Below are 19675 nucleotides of genomic sequence, written 5' to 3'. Positions count from 1 at the left end.
TTGCATAGTACAAGCTGACTTTAGTGCAGTTGTGGAGGAAGATGTTGATGGTACCGCATGAATCTTTGTCCAGATGTTCTTTATCATTTGTTTGAAGGTTTGTGCCGACCAACTTTTCAGAGTCTTCAAACTGATCTGAATCAGATTATTGAAGCTATGTGATGGACGTTCCTGCCTCGAATGCTCCTCAATAATCTCTTTTTCCAATAATAAAACCAACAGTACATAAAATAGTTATAGAAATTGGTATTAGGACACGTGGAAAACAGCACAAACCCACTGCTGTACCCCCTGCAGATTGCATAAGAGGCCAGCCACCACCATCTTCAAGAAGGCAGTAGAGTTCTTTAAATTCATGGGAACAACAAGCACCAGGGACTTGATGTGAAACATCCACTCCATCACAAAGAAAGATCAGCAGTGGATGAGCTCTGCTGAGTTTCCTGCAGCTGAAGACATTCACCCTGCAAGAGCTGCTGGATCAGTTCTACACAGCCTTTATAGTCTGTTTATCACAGCCTGCTTCTGCTCTGACATCCACAATCCAAAATGCATCATCAGGTTTGATAAAACACTGGCATTACTCATCCTGCTTTAATCTGCACACCTCCAGAACCAGGAAGCGTGCAGAGAAAACCAAATGTTACAGTATTACTGTGGTAGAACCCAGGTGTTCATGTCCATGTTCTGATCGTAAAGCTACAGCACAGATATTGTGTCTGAGGAATGTGTGGGATGTTGCTCCAGGATCGATAATGATGCCTTCTTCAGTGGCCGATACCCTGATGATCATCTCATTTGCAATGATGGAAGTCCCCCCCCAAACTCTAACAGCTGTCTCAGTCTCAGGGGGTTTGGGTGGGTTTGTGATGTGAAACTCACATTTGCATGAGCAGAACGGCTGATGAGTTGCAAAGGCCCAGCCTAAGCCTAAGACCCTAAGCCTGAGCCGCCAGCCACACCATCACCTAATATTCATTTAAGACCCTTTCTCACAGGCTTTCTTCTCTCTACTTGGGTCTGCCTCCCTTCCGTCCCGTAATGAAAGCAGCTTTTATAAGACAGGAATGTTAGAGTGTTAAATGTTAAATATTTATAAGTTAACTTGATTCTGAGCCTGGTTCAGTTTACCTGGTAGAGTCGCCCTTGTGGACGGCTCTGCATGCGTTATATATCTTAAGAGGTAACTCACCTTTAAGTCTGAGTCAGGGTACTCATTTGATGCCCCCTTGTGGACAGTCCTGTGTACGTTATATATCTCAAGAGGTACAACCCCAATTCCAGTGAAGTTGGGACGTTGTGTAAAACAAATAAATACAGAATACGATGATTTGCAAATCCTTTTCAACCTATTCATATTCAATTGAATACACTACAAAGACAAGATATTTAATGTTCAAACGGATAAACTTTATTGTTTTTCGAAAATATTCACGCATCGTGCAATTGCAAGGAATTTAGGGATTTCATCATCTACAGTCCATAATATCATCAAAAGATTCAGAGAATCTGGAGAAATCTCTGCAAGTAAGCGACAAGGCAGAAAACCAACACTGAATGCCCGTGACCTTCGATCCCTCATCACTGCATTTAAAACCCACATCGTTCTGTAACGGAAAGCGAAAACCATATATCAACAACACCCAGAAACGCCGCCGGCTTCTCTGGGCACAAGCTCATCTGAGATGGACTGACGCAAAGTGGAAAAGTGTCCTGTGGTCTGACGAGTCCACACTTCAAATTGTTTTTGGAAATCACGGACGTCGTGTCCTCCAGGCCAAAGAGAAAAAGGACTGTCTGGATTGTTATCAGCGCAAAGTTCAAAAGCCAGCATCTCTGATGGTGTGGGGGTGTGTTAGTGCCCATGGCAGGGGTAACCTGCACATCTGTGAAGGCACCATTAATGCTGAAAGGTACATTCAGGTTTTGGAGCAACATCTGCTGCCATCCAAGTAACATCTTCTTCAGGGACATCCTGCTTATTTCAGCAAGACGATGCCAAGCCACATTCTGCATGTGTTACAACAGCGTGGCTTCATAGTAAAAGAATGCGGGTACTAGACTGGCCTGCCTGCAGTCCAGACCGGTCTCCCATTGAAAATGTGTGGCGCATTATGAAGCGCAAAATACGACAACGTAGACCCCGGACTGTTGAGCAACTGAACTTGTACATCAAGCAAGAATGGGAAAGAATTCCACCTACAAAGCTTCAACAATTAGTGTCCTCAGTTCCCAAACGCTTACTGAGTGTTAAAAGGAAAGGTGATGTAACACAGTGCTAAACACGCCCCCGTGTTTTTTTAAAAAAACAGTAAAGTTTATCCATTTGAACATTAAATATCTTGTCTTTGTAGTGTATTCAATTGAATATAGGTTGAAAAGGATTTGCAAATCATTGTATTCTGTTTAAATTTATGTTTTACACAACGTCCCAACTTCATTGGGATTGGGGTTGTAACTTAATTCCAGGTTATAAAGAGGAAGCTACTGTTTTCTGGATTTACTGCTGGTAAGAATCCAGTCCTACAAAACTGGATCACACCTGCACTTTCAATCATTTTGGGCTGTTAATTTACTTAACATAGAAAAACTTGAATGTACTGCTGTACGATGTAACCATGCACAGCCCATGACTGTTGAAACTTGGCAGACTTTTGTGTTTCTTATTTTCCTGCAAGGTATTGAACACGGACAATTCCTCCTCTATTTCATTTTGATCATAAATTAACTTAATTCTGAGTCTGGGTCAGTGTAGCTGGTTAACGCCCCCTTGTGGACAGTCCTGTGTACATTGTGTTACGTGTCGGGCCTGGAAAGGGGGAGCTTTTCTGGCCGGTGTTATTTTTTTTCTCTTTTCGATTATCTCTCTTTCTCATTGCTCGCTTGTATGTCTCCTCCCTCGTTTGCTCCCTATCTCCGTTACAGGTTGGCTGCAGTGTCAGTCATCGTTAGAGGACCCGTACCCCACTGCGGCCAATCATCAACCAGAGTTCAGGCCCTGGAAGAGGGACTTGGATTTTAAAAGAAGACCGGCTGGCGTTACCCCTGGGCTCTATGCTGATTTCATTCGTTCCTTAGTGCTCCACTGTTTTCATGGGACTGTGTAGTGTGTGTGTGTCTGGTTAGTTAAGTGGCCCAGTTTAAGTGCCTTGCACTGATAGTCCTGCTGGCCTTCCTGCATTTCAACTCTCTCACTCTCTCGCTCTCTCACGCTGCTGCTGTGTTTTCTTGGGGTTCTGGACAGGGTAGAAGGGCACGCTCATTACATCATGTAGCAGCCCAATGTATAGACACCCTAGGTAAGGGGCGGGCGCCAACCCGTGTATTTCGGTTTTGTGTTGGGGAGACTAGTGTAGTCAGTGTTTTTGCTTTTTCACTAGGTGACTGACTCCATGAACTAGGGTAGTTTTTTTTTTGTCCGTTTGTTTTGATTATTTCTTTCCTTTGGAGCCGTCCGGGTCCAGAAGTCCGTTTTTTCTTTTGACAGCAAAAATGTAAATGTAAAACTGTAAATATTGTAAATATTGGTGATTGTTGTTATGAGGGGAGGGTCTCACTCACTCGTATCCAGTGCGGAGTGAAATAAACGGCACAAAAGACGCTGAACTTGTTGTGTCTTGTTCCTTCCTGGTTCGTGCTGCAAACATCACATCGAAACCATATGTTACTGGCCCCTTTTCCCCTAGGCTTACCCGTGGGGTCGTAACAATTGTGTAAATAATTCCAGATCAAAGTAAAACAGTGAAGTTTGTAAAAGATTTTATTTTGCAGACGTGATTAAAGCAGTGAATGAAGTGAAGTTGAGGATGAGAAGATCTGAGATAGAGCTGTAAGATGATGCAGGAGCTGCTGTCAGCAGGACACTCATACACACTGCAGACTGGTGGAGAGTGTGTGTGTGTGTGTTAGTTCTCGGTGCACTGCTGTGTGTTCAGACTCTTCACTGCTGTGCTGGAGCCGTGACTGACCTCACAGCTCACTACCCTCGTCTTCCTCCACTGGTCCTCAGTGAGGGTCAGCGTGCTGCTCCAGCTGTACAGGCCGTTTACCTGCTGCAGCACGCCGGGGCTGACCACCACACCTGAGCTCCACCTGCTACCGTCCACCTTCCAAGTCAGCGTCCAGTCTGAGGGAAAGCCCTTACTGACCAAGCACAGCAGTGTAGCCTTCCCCTGCTGGAACTCCTCACTGGAGGGGGGCAGCAGAGAGAGGGAGGGCTGAGTGACCCCTGGACACACCAGAGAGAGACGGACAGAGAGAGAGAGATGCAGAGAGACAGGGAGAGAGAGAGAGAGAGACAGAGAGAGAAATGAATAACGGAGGATCACCATCCAGCAAGTCACATCATAGATTTCCATGAAAAGTTTTACAACCCTATTTCCAAAAAAGTTTGGATGCTGTGCAAAATGTAAATAAAAACAAAACGCAATGAAGTGCAAAGCACTTAAACCCGTATTTGCACTGCAATAAAAACAGACATGATTCTGTAGTGGAACTCACTGCATGGGCTCAGAAACACTTCTGAAAACCACTGTCTGTGAAAACAGTTCATCACTGCATCCACAAATGCTGTTAAGCCTCTAAAACACAAAGCAAATTGTATTGGATTTTATTGTAGTGTATTGTGTTGTATTGTATTGGATTTTATTGTAGTGTATTGTGTTGTATTTTATTGTATTGTATTGTGTTGTATTGTGTTGTATTTTATTGTAGTGTATTGTGTTGTATTGTGTTGTATTTTATTGTAGTGTATTGTGTCGTATTGTATTGTATTTTATTGTAGTGTATTGTGTTGTATTGTGTTGTTTTTTATTGTAGTGTATTGTGTTGTATTGTGTTGTATTTTATTGTAGTGTATTGTGTTGTATTGTATTGTATTTTATTGTAGTGTATTGTGTTGTATTGTGTTGTATTTTATTGTAGTGTATTGTGTCGTATTGTATTTTATTGTAGTGTATTGTGTTGTGTTGTATTGTATTTTATTGTAGTGTATTGTGTTGTATTGTATTGTATTTTATTGTAGTGTATTGTGTTGTATTTTATTGTAGTGTATTGTGTTGTATTGTATTGTATTTTATTGCTCTGCGCTGTGTTTAATTCTTTCTCTCTTTCTCTCGGTATCTACAGGGACTTTTTGTTTCTAGCAGTATCTGAGTTCAGGACCGGCTTTCTCTCCAATCTATTTGTAACTAGCAAGGATATTTTCCGTAGATAGACAAAGCACTTTTTGTAAGTCACACTGGATAAAAGTGAGTCTGCTTAATGCTGTAAATGTAAATATGTGTCAGTTTCCAAACACAGAGTGCTGTTAAAAGGCCCCCGTCCCAACTTTCTGGAACATGTTGTTGGCATCAAAGTCAAAACGGTAAATATTTTTCAAAAAACAAAAAAAATTCTCAGCTTCAACATCTGATATGTAAACTTTGTAGTATTTTACATTAAAAATATGGTTCACATGATTCGCAGATCATTGCCTCCCAACTGTTTTGGAAATGGGGTTGTAAGTAAAAGCTTTAATTTACTTCATGCCGTCCTGCAGAATTTCAACCGCGCTCCAAATATTTTTTTAAGTTCTGAATCTTGTCATTTTAAATTCTAAAGTGTCTTTTAAATATAGAGTTCAGTTTATCTGCTCACTGAACATTAATATCAGCGTCACTGTTTTGGTTCTCTAAAATAGTCGTATTCAGTTCTGTCAGTCGTTCTGAAGATCTTTCACTTCCCTTTTCAGACTTTATGTTCATAAAGATAAACAGAACAGTTCTGTTAGAAAAGCAGCAGCTCATTAAAAATAATTTCACTGTTCACTACATTAACTGCTGCGATTAATAATATTCTAATAATTTAATAATAATTTAATCAACAAACCCTAACTTATATTTAACACTGTGTTTATAAAGAATAGAGTGGGAGGGGGCAGAAATGTCATTAATAACAGTAAAGAGTACAATAATTACAGACTAATAAATAACTACATTGTAACAAACACTTTTCTAAATAAAAAAAATGTCTTAATGTGGGAAATAATTTAACTGTGTTTTTAAATAAAAAAATACACTGAATAAAACTGCAAAGCAAAATTTAGGTTAGCTGAGCTAAACTATTCAGGGACGATCAAACTGATCACGGTATATCGCCAGTTACTGGAGGAACGACGATGAGAGAAACTGTTCATTTACAGCAAAATGGAAAAAAATTGAAGAAACATTTCAAAGTGAATAAACAGTTAAAACAGGATCAAAACAGGAATATCAGAAATGAAAAAGTCCCACAGTTCTGGTTTGGATGGTGATCTTTGTGCTGCAGCGCTTTTGAGAAAACAGGTTGGATCCGTTTTAAAGGTCAGTAAAAGGGGATATGAAGGGCCTCTGGGTGAGAGCAGATGAAGGACAGTAAGGTCGGTCAGTAGAAGAGGTTTTGCATGATCACAGCTCCACACTCTTTAAGAGCAGCGGGTTCATCGTTGGAGACATCAGTCCTTTCAGAGCCCCTCACAGCACAATGATGACCACTCTGATCCTCCTGCTGACCGCACTGGGCTTCTTTCCTCAAGGTCAGACTTTATTTATTTCTACAGTCTGGTGAAGTGCTGAGTCTGGGAACTTGGTAACTTTCCACACTGACAGTGTTCTCCGACACTTTGGGAGGTTTTATTCATTCTTAGCTTGTTTGTTCTCATTCCTTCAGCATCCCACCAAGAGGTCCAGACTCCTGAGAGAAGTTCTGTAGAACCAGGACAGTCCGTCACCTTCAGCTGTGTTGCAGATCGTGGGATCGGTTATGCCATGAGTTGGTACCAGTTGAAACCTGGAGCAGCTCCTAAAACGCTGATTTATGGATCAAGTTATAGAAATTCTGGAGTTCCACAGCGATTCAGTGGAACAAACTCTGGATACACCTTTACGATGACCATCAGTGGAGTCCAGCCTGAAGATGCAGGAGAGTATTACTGTATGGGTGGTTACAGTGGTCCAGAATTCACACAGTGAAAAAGAGTCGTACAAAAACCTCCATCGGTCAGAGATGAGACTCTACACTGCTGCAGCTGCAGCTACTGAACCACAGTGTTATTGTTATTTTTGAATTGCAGCTTTTGTTTTTAATTTCCTTCATTATTTTTCTTCAGATAAAAGAAACCTCTGTGTCTAATTTAAACTTTTTTATAATCAATAACCACTCACTGTGTTTAAAATCATACTTTTCCTTCAAAGTGTGTTTAATTTGGCAGACACTGTGATCCTGAATAACTTAGTGTTGTAGTGTTATCCACTACACTACACCAGCCACTAATACTCTAATATTAACCTTTATTTATGAAGCTATAAACACATTGATTATAATGATTTAAAGCAAATCAATAATAAAGTTAAAAGAATAAATGTTAGTCAGCTGTGTGTCTAACATAATCAGATGAACCTGATATGATGACATGCTTTATTCTCATTTAAGTGGAGAAATTTTTGCCATTCTCGCTCTGACGTTCTTAAAGACATCAAAAATAGATTTTTAAAATTAATAATTTAAACTTTCCACAAATAATAATAACTGCTATATATATAGCTCTGTTTTTAGGTGTGAGGCAGTCCAGTTTAAGGCAGTCCAGTGAACAGAATCAGAGGTAAACAATGAAAACGTCCACAATGGCAGTAATTAATGAAGTGTTTATTTCAGTGTGATGATCGCTCGACCATTTAAGAATCATCTTTGTGCCAAGAAGCTTTCGGGGAACCCAGCCCTGGTCATTACTGCTTTAATAATTTCTGGAAGTTGATTTCATTACATAACATTCGAAATATAATAATTTTCTGAATGAAAAAGTTCTGAACATTGCTGGTTTTAAAAGTTTGGTTTTATTCTCATATTTTTGTTTTTCCTTTAAAGGACCACCTGATAATTCTCCCCATTTAAAAAGTCTTGTCAACTGAGCTAAAGTGTAAGTGAAGGGTGACGGTAGCAGGAGAACCTCACTGGGAGCATAAGAACAAAACACTGAAAGGAACCAAGACTCTGAAGGAGAACCCGTCCTCCTCTGGGCTGCACCTCATCGTTCAGTTAGGATAGAAGTAAAGAAGTTTACAGGGAAAGTGAAGCAGGCATCAAACAGAGGAAAGATTGAATGGTTATAATATTAAAAACTCAGAAATCTGCACAAAAACAAGCTGATAGACTAGTGATTGTGAATAATAGAGTTTAGTGTGTGTGAAAGACAGGATTACAGATTCTAGAACCGAGGAATTCATGCTGAGTTTGGTAATCTCGAAGCTGAATACAGATCATCACAGAAGTTTGAGAGAGATATGATAAAGTTTTGTTTGACACTGGCCTGGATATAAATATGTAGAAAACACCTTCATTGCTTCATCCAACTGTTAAAATGCACTGTCTCTTTGTATTTGTGTGTATTTTGCATAGTACAAGCTGACTTTAGTGCAGTTGTGGAGGAAGATGTTGATGGTACCGCATGAATCTTTGTCCAGATGTTCTTTATCATTTGTTTGAAGGTTTGTGCCGACCAACTGTTCAGAGTCTTCAAACTTATTAACATTATTATTAATAACTCATGTTTATTATTTACAATTTACAGGCCACCCGGTCCGTATTCTCAGTTCTTACAAGAATTCTCTGAGTTTCTATCAAACTTAATAACGTTTTCAAGTAAAATTTTAATTGTCCGAGATTTTAATATCCACATTGACAACCCTCACGACACATTAAGTAAGGCATTCATATCTATCATAGACTCCATGGGATTCACCCAAATTATAAAAGGGCCCACACACTACCTCAACCACACTCTAGACTTAATACTGACCTCTGGTGTGGACATAGTTAACTTAGCTGTTCTCCCCCAGAGCACAGCCGTCTCAGACCATTGCTTAATCTCATACAAAATCCAGTTTAGTGGTAACCTAAACCTCCCGCAGTTATCAACTTCAGTCCGCTGTACATCTAACCCTACTGAATTAGATACTATGACCAAATTCCTAGAGGATACTCTTCGATCTACATTAGACATTGTAGCTCCATTAAAAAGCAAAATAGTACGGCAGAAAAAAACTCGCCCCTTGGTATAATGATCACACTCGAGCTTTAAAACAGACTGCCAGGCAACTAGAGTGAAAATGGGGTCTGACTAAATTAGAAGTGTTCCAGTCCGCCTGGAAGGAGAGCCTTATAGACTATAGAAGAGCTCTTACTGCAGCATGCTCAGCCTATCTCTCCTCTCTCATAGAAAACAATAAGAACAATCCCAGACTATTATTTAGCACAATTTCTAAACTAACAGAGAACAAAAGAGTCACTGAACCCCAGATGCCATCAGCCTATAGCAGCAATGATTTTATGAATTTCTTTAGTGATAAAATCGAAAAAATTAGAAAATTCTGAACACACAGTTAAACTCCACAAACCTGCTGGCTTATAATTCCAGTCTAGACCCTGAGAATATTAGAGTCACTGCAGATAGGCTGGAATCGTTCACATTACTTCAAGAAAATTAACTAGTCAAAATAGTTTCTTCTGCAAAACCATCGACCTGTATTCTGGACCCAATTCCTACAGGTCTACTCAAGGAAATCTTACCAGAAATAACCAAGCCTATTCTGTCAATAATAAACTCCTCTCTTAGCCTTGGATATATCCCAAAAACTTTTAAACTTGCAGTAATTAGACCGCTGATTAAGAAAGCTAACCTCGATCCCTGTGAACTATCAAATTATAGACCTATCTCAAATCTCCCCTTTATATCGAAGATACTGGAAAAAGTGGTAACCAAACAATTAAGCTCTTATTTGCATAGGAATAATCTACATGAAAAATTTCAGTCTGGTTTTAGGCCACATCATAGTTCAGAAACAGCATTAGTAAAAATTATAAATGATCTTCTATTATTCACGGACCAAGGAAATGTGTCGTTGTTAGTCCTCCTTGACCTTAGAGCAGCATTTGACTCAATAGACCACTCTATCTTTCTAGACAGACTAGAAAACCTTGTAGGGGTAACAGGAACCGTTCTTTCCTGGTTCAGGTCCTACCTCACTGATCTATATCAGTTTGTTAATGTAAAGGGTGAATCATCTGTTCTTGCAAAAGTAATGTATGGTTTTCCACAAGGCTCTGTTTTAGGACCTATATTATTCACAATATTTATGGTACCATTGGGCACCATTATCAGTAAACACGGCATAAATTTCCACTGCTATGCCGACGACACCCAGTTATATATATCAAGCAAACCGGATGATACAATTAAACTTGGCAAGATTGAGGACTGTGTAAAAGACATAAAAGATTGGATGTCAAGAAATTTTCTGCTACTTAACTCAGATAAAACAGAGGTACTGCTTCTTGGTTCAAAATTAGCTAGAAACAAACTGTCTAACTTAACACTTAACAATCTCTCAGTTGCATCAAGCTTATCTGTTAAAAATCTTGGTGTCGTGATAGACGCTGATCTGTCCTTCGACACACATATAACTAATATAACTAGAACAGCCTTCCTGCATCTCCGCAATATCGCTAAATTAAGAAATGCATGATCTCTACAGGACGCAGAAAAGCTAGTTCATGCATTTATTACTTCAAGGCTGGATTATTGTAATGCCCTGCTGTCTGGATGTCCCAGCAAAAGCCTTAACAAGCTTCAGCTAGTCCAGAACGCTGCAGCCAGAGTCCTCACAAGAACCAAAAATTTCGACCATATTAGTCCAGTTTTATCAAACCTGCAGTGGTTACCAGTTAAATTTCGCATTGATTATAAAACTATATTACTGACATATAAATCTCTAAATGGACTCGCCCCTCAGTACCTGAGTGAGCTCCTCTCCCACTATGAACCATCACGCCTACTTAGATCACTAGGCGCTGGCTTATTACTTGTACCTAGAATTAATAAAGCTCCATCAAGGGGGAGAGCTTTCTCATACAAAGCCCCCCACCTCTGGAATAATCTTCCTGTTAATGTTCGGGAGTCAGACACAGCCTCAATCTTTAAGTCTAGGCTAAAAACTTACTTATACAGTCAAGCATTTGGTGATTAGTCTTCCCTGTCAGGTCTAGACCTGCTGGAGTGTCCACTGCTCTGTTTTACTGTAATCTGTGGTCAGCCACTCTTTACAGAACTGACTCTGTGTTTTTATTTCCTTTCTCTGCCGAGCTGATCAGCTGCCCATCCTATGCGTCTGATGCAGTTGCCTCTTCTGCCTTGATTGGTGCCGATGCTCACCAGCCTTCTGGACCGGTTTGACCACCAATGAGCTTCTTGCTGTGCAGTCCTCACTCTCAGATCTTTTCTTTTCCCACTTTACTATAATACTTCATACTAATAATGTTTGCTATCCGGTGTCAACCTTAGGAGGATGGGTTCCTCTTCTGAGTCTTGGTTCCTCTCAAGGTTTCTTCCTCTTTTAGGGAGTTTTTCCTTGCCACCGTCGCCGCTGGTTTGCTCATGGGGGTTCGGACCCGGATTTTCTTTTATTTTCTTTTCTTTTCTCTTCTCTCTGTAATACTGATTGTTTTGTAAAGCTGCTTTGTGACAACACCTGTTGTAAAAGGCGCTATATAAATAAATTTTGCTTGCTTGCCTGCTTATCTGAATCAGATTACTGAAGCTATGTGATGGACGTTCCTGCCTCGAATGCTCCTCAATAATCTCTTTTTCCAATAATAAAACCAACAGTACATAAAATACTTAGAGTAATTGGTATTAGGACACGTGGAAAACGGCACAAACCCACTGCTGGACCCCCTGCAGATTGCATAAGAGGCCAGCCTCACCATCTTCAAGAAGGCAGTAGAGTTCTTTACATTCCTGGGAACAACAAGCACCAGGGACTTCATGTGAAACATCCACTCCGTCACAAAAAAGCTCAGCAGTGGATGAGCTCTGCTGAGTTTCCTGCAGCTGAAGACATTCACCCTGCAAGAGCTGCTGGATCAGTTCTATACAACCTTTATAGTCTGTTTATCACAGCCTGCTTCTGCTCTGACATCCACAATCCAAAATGCATCATCAGGTTTGATGAAAGAACACTGGCATTACTCATCCTGCTTTATCTGCACACCTCCAGAACCAGGAATCGTGCAGAGAAAACCAAATGTTACAGTATTACTGTGGTAGAACCCAGGTGTTCATGTCCATGTTCTGATCGTAAAGCTACAGCACTGATATTGTGTCTGAGGAATGTGTGGGATGTCACTCCAGCATTGATAATGATGCCTTCTTCAGTGGTCGATAACCTGATGATCATCTCATTTGCAGTGATGGAAATCCCCCCAAACTCTCACAGCTGTCTCAGTCTCAGGGGGTTTGGGTGGGTTTGTGATGTGAAACTCAGATTTGCATGAGCAGAATGGCTGATGAAGATCAGAGCAGCACTGTGGAGCTGCTGCAACTTGAGTCCATCCATGCATCCATCCATCCATCCATTTTCCAAGCTGCTTCTCCATCAGGGTCGCGGGTGCAATAGCTGCTGAACTTGAAAAGTTTTGTTCTCTTTCGATTTGTTTCTCCTGTAAAGGGCCCTGACAGTCAGTTTGAGAGGGGTATGATGACAAACCTTTTGGTGTTTCATTCAGTCTTGTGAAAGAATGGGTTGTTCTGAAGAGCTCACTAGATTCTAGCATGGTACCGTAATAGGATGCCACTGCTGTAACATGTAACAGTGAAATTTCTTCCCTGCCAGATATTCCATGATCACATTTGAGTGGAATTATTGAAAAGTGGAAGCGTTTGGGAATCACAGCACCTCAGTCATGAAATGGACCATGTAAAGTTACAGAGTGGGTCACCAAGTTCTGAGGAGCACAGAGCATAAAAGTCTCCAGTGCTTTGCTGATCAATACCTACAGAGTTCAAACCTCCTCTGGCATCAGTATTAGCACAGAAATTGCACCGGGAGCTTCATGGCAGGGTTTCCATGGTCAAGCGGCTGCATGCAAGTCTTACGTTGCCAAACGTCGGGTGGAGTGTAGGAAAGCGCCGCCACTGCACTCTGGAGCAGTGGTCACTCCACAAAATACAATTCCAATCAGCTTCTCTATCCACCAGTCTGATGGACGAGTCTGGGTCTGGCTAATTCCAGGAGAATGTTACCTGCCCGAGTGCACTGTGCCAGCTGTAAAGTTTGGTGGAGGAGGGATGATGATATGGGGCTGTTTTTTCAGGGGTTGGTCTTCATCAGGTTTGATGAAAGAACACTGGCATTACCTATCCTGCTTTATCTGCACACCTCCAGAACCAGGAAGCGTGCAGAGAAAACCAAATGTTACAGTATTACTGTGGTAGAACCCAGGTGTTCATGTCCATGTTCTGATCGTAAAGCTACAGCACTGATATAGTATCTGAGGAATGTGTGGGATGTCGCTCCTGGATCAATAATGATGCCTTCTTCAGTGGCCGATAACCTGATGATCATCTCATTTGCAATGATGGAAGTCCCCCCCAAACTCTCACAGCTGTCTCAATCTCAGGGGTTTGGGTGGGTTTGTGATTTGAAACTCAGATTTGCATGAGCAGAACGGCTGATGAAGATCAGAGCAGCACTGTGGAGCTGCTGCAACTTGAGTCCATCTATCCATCCATCCATCCATCCATTTTCCAAGCCGCTTCTCCGTCAGGGTTGCGGGTACAACTTCAGTCTTATTTCTTTTAAGTGATATCTTCTACATGCTCTAATCTTATGCAAGTTACTAGCTTGATCTGGTTAAATGAGTTACTAGTTAAAAATAATGTGCTATATTCAGCTTTACTGCTATCAAAACAACTCCTGTCAGCATAAAGGCATTCAGTAAAATTGCAGTGTGGTAATTTACTAATTTGAATGCAGACACACAGCAATACGTCTACATTTAGCCCAAGATTTTACATGGCTGTCATTATAAGAACATACCTGGCCCTCTAAGAGTTGCAAAGGCCCAGCCTAAGCCTGAGCCGACGGCCACCAGCAGATGGCAATGGCGGACGAGGTGCCACAAATTCAGGGAATTCCATTTCCCAGAAGCCCTCAGGCTAATTAGGCCCAACCTGGCACACCTGTGGACTCCTCTAATTAAGGCCTTGGTAAGCAGCAGCCCTTTGTAGAGGGGTGACCGTTACGGTACTTAAACCAGGTGGGTATTTCGACCAAAAGGAAAGGCACAAGAAAAGAAAAGGAAAAGATTCCTGTTAGAATCACAGAGGAAGTGCCTTTCGTATTCTGATTATATATATTTTTTCACTTTATCTCAGCCTTTGTTTGAGCTGCTTTCACTCAGTTCACACTCCATCAACTAATATTCATTTAAGACCCTTTTTCATGGGCTATCCTCTCTCCACTTGGGTCTGCCTCCCTGCCATCCCGTAACGAGAGCAGCTTTCATCTTAACTTCAAATAATAAGACAGGAGCGTTAAAGTGTTAAATGTTAAATATTAGAGAGATAACATGATTCTGAGTCTGGTTCAGTTTACCTGGTAGAGACGCCCTTGTGGATGGCTCTGCATGTGTTATATATTTTAAGAGGTAACTCACTTTTAAGTCTGAGTCAGGGTACTCATTTGACGCCCCCTTGTGGACAGTCCTGTGTACGTTATATATCTCAAGAGGTAACTTAATTCCAGGTTATACAGAGGAAGCTACTGTTTTCTGGATTTACTGCTGGTAAGAATCCAGTCCTACAAAACTGGATCACACCTGAACTTCAGTTTCAATCATTTTGGGCTGTTAATTTACTTAATATAGAAACTTAAATGTACTGTTGCACGACTTAACCCATGACTGTTGAAACTTGGAGACTTTTGTGTTACGTATTTTCCTGCACTTCCTCCTCTATTTAATTTTGTCTGATGATTGTACCTGTGATCACTTTTGCTCTTTATTTTTGTTTAGGTTGTCTGTGGCTCCCTGTCCTCCTGTTGTTTATTGTTTTGTGAAACAATAAAAAATTATTGATCGCAAATCAACTTAATTCTGTGTCTGGGTCAGTGTAACTGGTTAACACCCACTTGTGGACAGTTCTGTGTACGTTGTGTAAATAATTCCAGATCAAACTGAAACAGTGAAGTTTGTAAAAGGTCTTATTTTGCAGTCCTGAATGAAGTGAAGTTGAGGATTAGAAGATCTGAGCTGGAGCTGTAAGATGATGCAGGAGCTGGCTGAGTGACACCTGGACACAACAGAGAGAGGGAGAGGAGTAACAGAGTATCACTGTCCAGCAAGTCACTTTATGGATGTCCTTGAAAGGTTTTGAGTAAAAGCTTTTCTTCATGCCATCCTGCAGAGTTTCAACACTGAGCTCCAAACAGTTTTCACTTCTGACGTTTTTCATTTTGTCCATTTCAGGTTTTAATTGACTTTTAAATATAGAGTTCAGTTTATCTGCTCACTGAACATTAATATCAGCGTCACTGTTTTGGTTCTCTAAACTAGTCGTATTCGGTTCTGTCAGTTGTTCTGAAGTTCTTTCACTTCCATTTTCAGACTTTATGTTCATAAAGATAAACAACAGTTCTGTTAGAAAAGCAGCAGCTCATTAAAACTAATTTCACTGTTTACATACATACATTTTACTGTAATAAATAATTACACTGTAAAAAACACTTTTCTGAATTCAACCTAAAAATGACTTAATGTGGCAACAGTGTAACTGTTTTTAAATACAAGAAAATCATTGAATAAAACAGCAAAATTGTGCAAAAGAAAATTTAAGATTAGATTAAAAGTGATATTTTACCTCAAATCTTAAACATATCAAACCAACTTCTACCCTGTTTCACTTTTTTACAGTATAAAAACTATAAAATTAGTAAATTGATAAAATTTAAACTGGAAATTGTAGAATTTCAATAACAGAAGAAAAGTAAATTATGAAAAATATTCGTAAAGTATTTAGAGAATATATTTAAAACGATATGTACAAGCAAAAAGTAACTTATTTAGAGAATATTCTAAAACAATACTCTGGCATACAATATATCCACATTTCAGTTATTTAAAATAAAATTATGATTTTTAAGAATAAAATAAATTACAGAAAATTTACTGTATTCTAATTAAAATAAGTTAAAGTGGATAAATAGAAAGAATTATTTAAACATATAAGGCATTCTAATGTTAAATTATATTTTATTTAAGAAAGCTAAATGAAATTTTCATATCTTAAATTTTTTATTCATATTCATGAATTTATTTTGGATCCTGAACTAAATTCTTTATTATAAAGGGAATAAAAATTCAACAGAGAGTTTAGTTCCTCCACCGAAAATGTACAAAACTCACTGAGTGTCTGTACAAAAACCTCCTGCAAAAAAAAAAAGTCCTGCAGTTCTGGTTCGGATGGTGATCTTTGTGCTGCAGCATTTTTGAGAAACCAGGTTGGATCCCTTTTAAAGGTCAGTAAAATCTGTAGGTTTCTATAATGGACTAAATGTGTGGGGATATGAAGGGCCTCTGGGTGAGAGCAGATGAAGGACAGTAAGGTCGGTCAGTAGAAGAGGTTTTGCATGATCACAGCTCCACACTCTTTAAGAGCAGCGGGTTCATTACTGGAGACTTCAGTCCTTTCAGAGCCCCTCACAGCACAATGATGACCACTCTGATCCTCCTGCTGACCACACTAGGCTTCTTTCCTCAAGGTCAGATTTTATTTATTTCTACAGTCTGGTGAAGTGCTGAGTCTGGGAACCTGCACTTTCCACATTGACAGTGTTCTCCGACACTTCGGGAGGTTTTATTCATTCTTAGCTTGTTTGTTCTCATTCCTTCAGCATCCCACCAAGAGGTCCAGACTCCTGAGAGAAGTTCTTTAGAACCAGGACAGCCCATCACCTTCAGCTGTGTTGCAGATCGTGGGATCGGTTATTACATGAGTTGGTACCAGATGAAACCTGGAGCAGCTCCTAAACTGCTGATTTACGGATCAAGTAATAGAAGGTCTGGAGTTCCACAGCGATTCAGTGGAACAAACTCTGGATACACCTTTACGATGACCATCAGTGGAGTCCAGCCTGAAGATGCAGGAGAGTATTACTGTATGGGTTATTACAGTGGTCCAGAATTCACACAGTGAAAAAGAGTCGTACAAAAACCTCCGTCAGTCAGACGCAGAGACTCTGCACTGCTGCAGCTGCAGCTACTGAACCACAGTGTTATTGTTATTGAACTATTTATTATCACACTATCATCATTGTTACTACTGTTTTTAGTTGTTTTCATTGAACATTCAGTTCAATTTAAACTCACTCATTGTGACTAATTTATTTTTAGTTATTCATGCTTTTCCTTCCTCTCCTTGGATCACCACCTTATCGTGGTGGAGGGGTTTGCGTGCTTGATGATCTTAGGAGCTATGTTGTCTGGAGCAAAAGCTCCTGGTAGGGTCTCCCATGGCAAACTGGTCCTAGGTGACAGGTCAGACAAAGTGTGATCCATAATAACCCCTATGAAGAAACAAAAACGGGACTTGTGTACCCTGCCCGGAACAGGGTTACCGGGGCCGTGGATCGGGCAGTGTCCGAAGGCGTGGGCCTTGGCGTTCTGATCCTCGGTTGCTGAAACTGGCTTTTGGAACTTGGAACGTTACCTCACTGGCGGGGAAGGAGCCTGAGTTGGTGCGCGAGGTTGAGAGATACCGGCTAGATATAGTCGGGCTCACCTCAACACACAGCTTGGGCTCTGGGTCCAATCTCCTTGAGAGGGGCTGGACTTTATTCTTTTCTGGAGTTGCCCGTGGTGAGAGGCGGCGGGCAGGTGTGGGCTTAATCATAGCCCCTCGACTCGGTGCCTGTATGTTGGGGTTTTCTCCGGTGGACGAGAGGGTAGCTTCCCTACGCCTTCGGGTTGGGGAACGGGTCCTGACTGTTGTCTGTGCTTATGCACCGAACAGCAGTTCAGAGTACCCAGCCTTCTTAGAGTCCTTGGGAAGGGTGCTTTAATATGCTCCTCATGGAGACTCTATTGTCCTACTGGGGGACTTCAACGCTCACGTGGGCAATGACAGTGAGACCTGGAGGGGTGTGATTGGGAGGAATGGCCTCTCTGATCTGAACCCGAGTGGTGTTCAGTTTTTGGACTTCTGCGCAAACCACAGTTTGTCCATCACGAACACCATGTTTGAACACAAGGATGTCCATAAGTGCACATGGCACCAGGACACCCTAGGCCGCAGTTCAATGATTGACTTTGTAGTCGTGTCATCGTACTTGCGGCCATGTGTTTTGGACACTCGGGTAAAGAGAGGAGCTGAGCTGTCAACTGATCACCACCTGGTGGTGAGTTGGATCAGGTGGTAGGGGAAGATGCCGGTCAGACCAGGCAAGCCCAAACGTATAGTTTGGGTTTGCTGGGAACGTCTAGCAGAAGAACCTGTCAGATTGATCTTCAACTCACACCTCCGTCAGAACTTTGACCAGATATCGGGGGAGGTGGGGGACATTGACTCAGAATGGGCCATGTTCCGTTCCTCCATTGCTGAAGCAGCTGACTGTAGCTGTGGCCGTAAGGTAGTTGGTGCCTGTCGGGGCGGTAATCCTCGAACCCGGTGGTGGACACCCCAGGTGAGAGATGCCGTCAAGCTGAAGAAGGAGTCCTACCGGGCATGGTTGGCCTGTGGGACACCAGAGGCAGCTGGCAGGTATCGACAGGCCAAGCGATCTGCGGCTTCAGTTGTCGCCAAGGCAAAAACCCGTGTATGGGAGGAGTTTGGTGAGGCCTTGGAAAGTGACTAAGTCGGCTCCGAAAAGATTCTGGCAAACCGTCAGGCGACTCAGAAGGGGAAAGCAGTGTGCCACTAGCACTGTATATAGTGGAGATGGTGTGCTGCTGACTTCGACTGAAGACGTCGTTGGGCGGTGGAAGGAATACTTTGAGGACCTTCTCAATCCCACCGACATGTTCTCCAGTGAGGAGGCTGAGTCTGGGTACATGGGAATAGGCTTGTCCATTACTGAGGCCGAAGTCGCTAAGGTAGTTAAGAAGCTCCTTGGTGGCAAGGCTCCAGGGGTGGATGAGATCCGCCCTGAGTTCCTCAAGGCTCTGGATGTTGTGGGGCTGTCTTGGCTGACACGCCTTTTCAACATTGCGTGGACATCGGGGGCGGTGCCACTGGATTGGCAGACTGGGGTGGTGGTGCCTCTTTTTAAAAAAGGGGACCGGAGAGTGTGTTCCAACTACAGGGGAATCACACTCCTCAGCCTCCCTGGCAAGGTCTATGCAGGGGTACTGGAGAAGAGAGTCCGGCTTATAGTCGAACCTCGGATCCAGGAGGAACAGTGCGGGTTCCGCCCTGGTCGTGGAATACTGGACCAACTCTTCACCCTCTCCAGGGTTCTGGAGGGTTCATGGGAGTTTGCCCAATCAGTCCACATGTGCTTTGTGGATCTGGAGAAGGCATTCGACTGTGTTCCCCGGGGTATTCTGTGGGAGGTGCTTCGGGAGTACGGGGTACATGGCTCTTTGCTACGAGCCATTCAGGCCCTGTACAAACAAAGCTGGAGTTTGGTTCGCATAGCCGGCAGTAAGTCAGACTCGTTCCCAGTGAGAGTTGGACTCCGTCAGGGCTGCCCTTTGTCACCGATTCTATTCATAATTTTTATGGATAGAATTTCTAGGCGCAGTCAAGGGATGGAGGGTGTCCGGTTTGGTGACCTCAGGGTCACATTGCTGCTGTTTGCAGATGATGTGGTCCTATTGGGGACATCAG

The 19675-nt window shown here is 41.9% G+C and overlaps 1 pseudogene and 2 gene segments (V, D, J or C); 2 read left to right on the top strand and 1 right to left on the bottom strand.

Annotated features, from left to right (window-relative positions):
• Nucleotides 1–3905: 3905 nt before the first annotated feature.
• On the bottom strand, nucleotides 3906–6461 carry LOC108438445. The segment is given in 2 exon segments: nucleotides 3906–4228; nucleotides 6440–6461. Coding segments are annotated over 2 exon segments (345 nt in total).
• On the top strand, nucleotides 6458–7283 carry LOC108438393. The segment is given in 2 exon segments: nucleotides 6458–6553; nucleotides 6688–7283. Coding segments are annotated over 2 exon segments (354 nt in total).
• Nucleotides 7284–16561: 9278 nt separating this feature from the next.
• LOC119262598 overlaps nucleotides 16562–19675 on the top strand; it is a 39604-nt pseudogene continuing 36490 nt past the window's right edge.

The sequence above is a fragment of the Pygocentrus nattereri genome, chromosome 27, assembly GCF_015220715.1.
Source record: "Pygocentrus nattereri isolate fPygNat1 chromosome 27, fPygNat1.pri, whole genome shotgun sequence".
NCBI lineage: Eukaryota > Metazoa > Chordata > Actinopteri > Characiformes > Serrasalmidae > Pygocentrus > Pygocentrus nattereri.
This window is presented reverse-complemented; position numbering and strand designations above follow the sequence as displayed.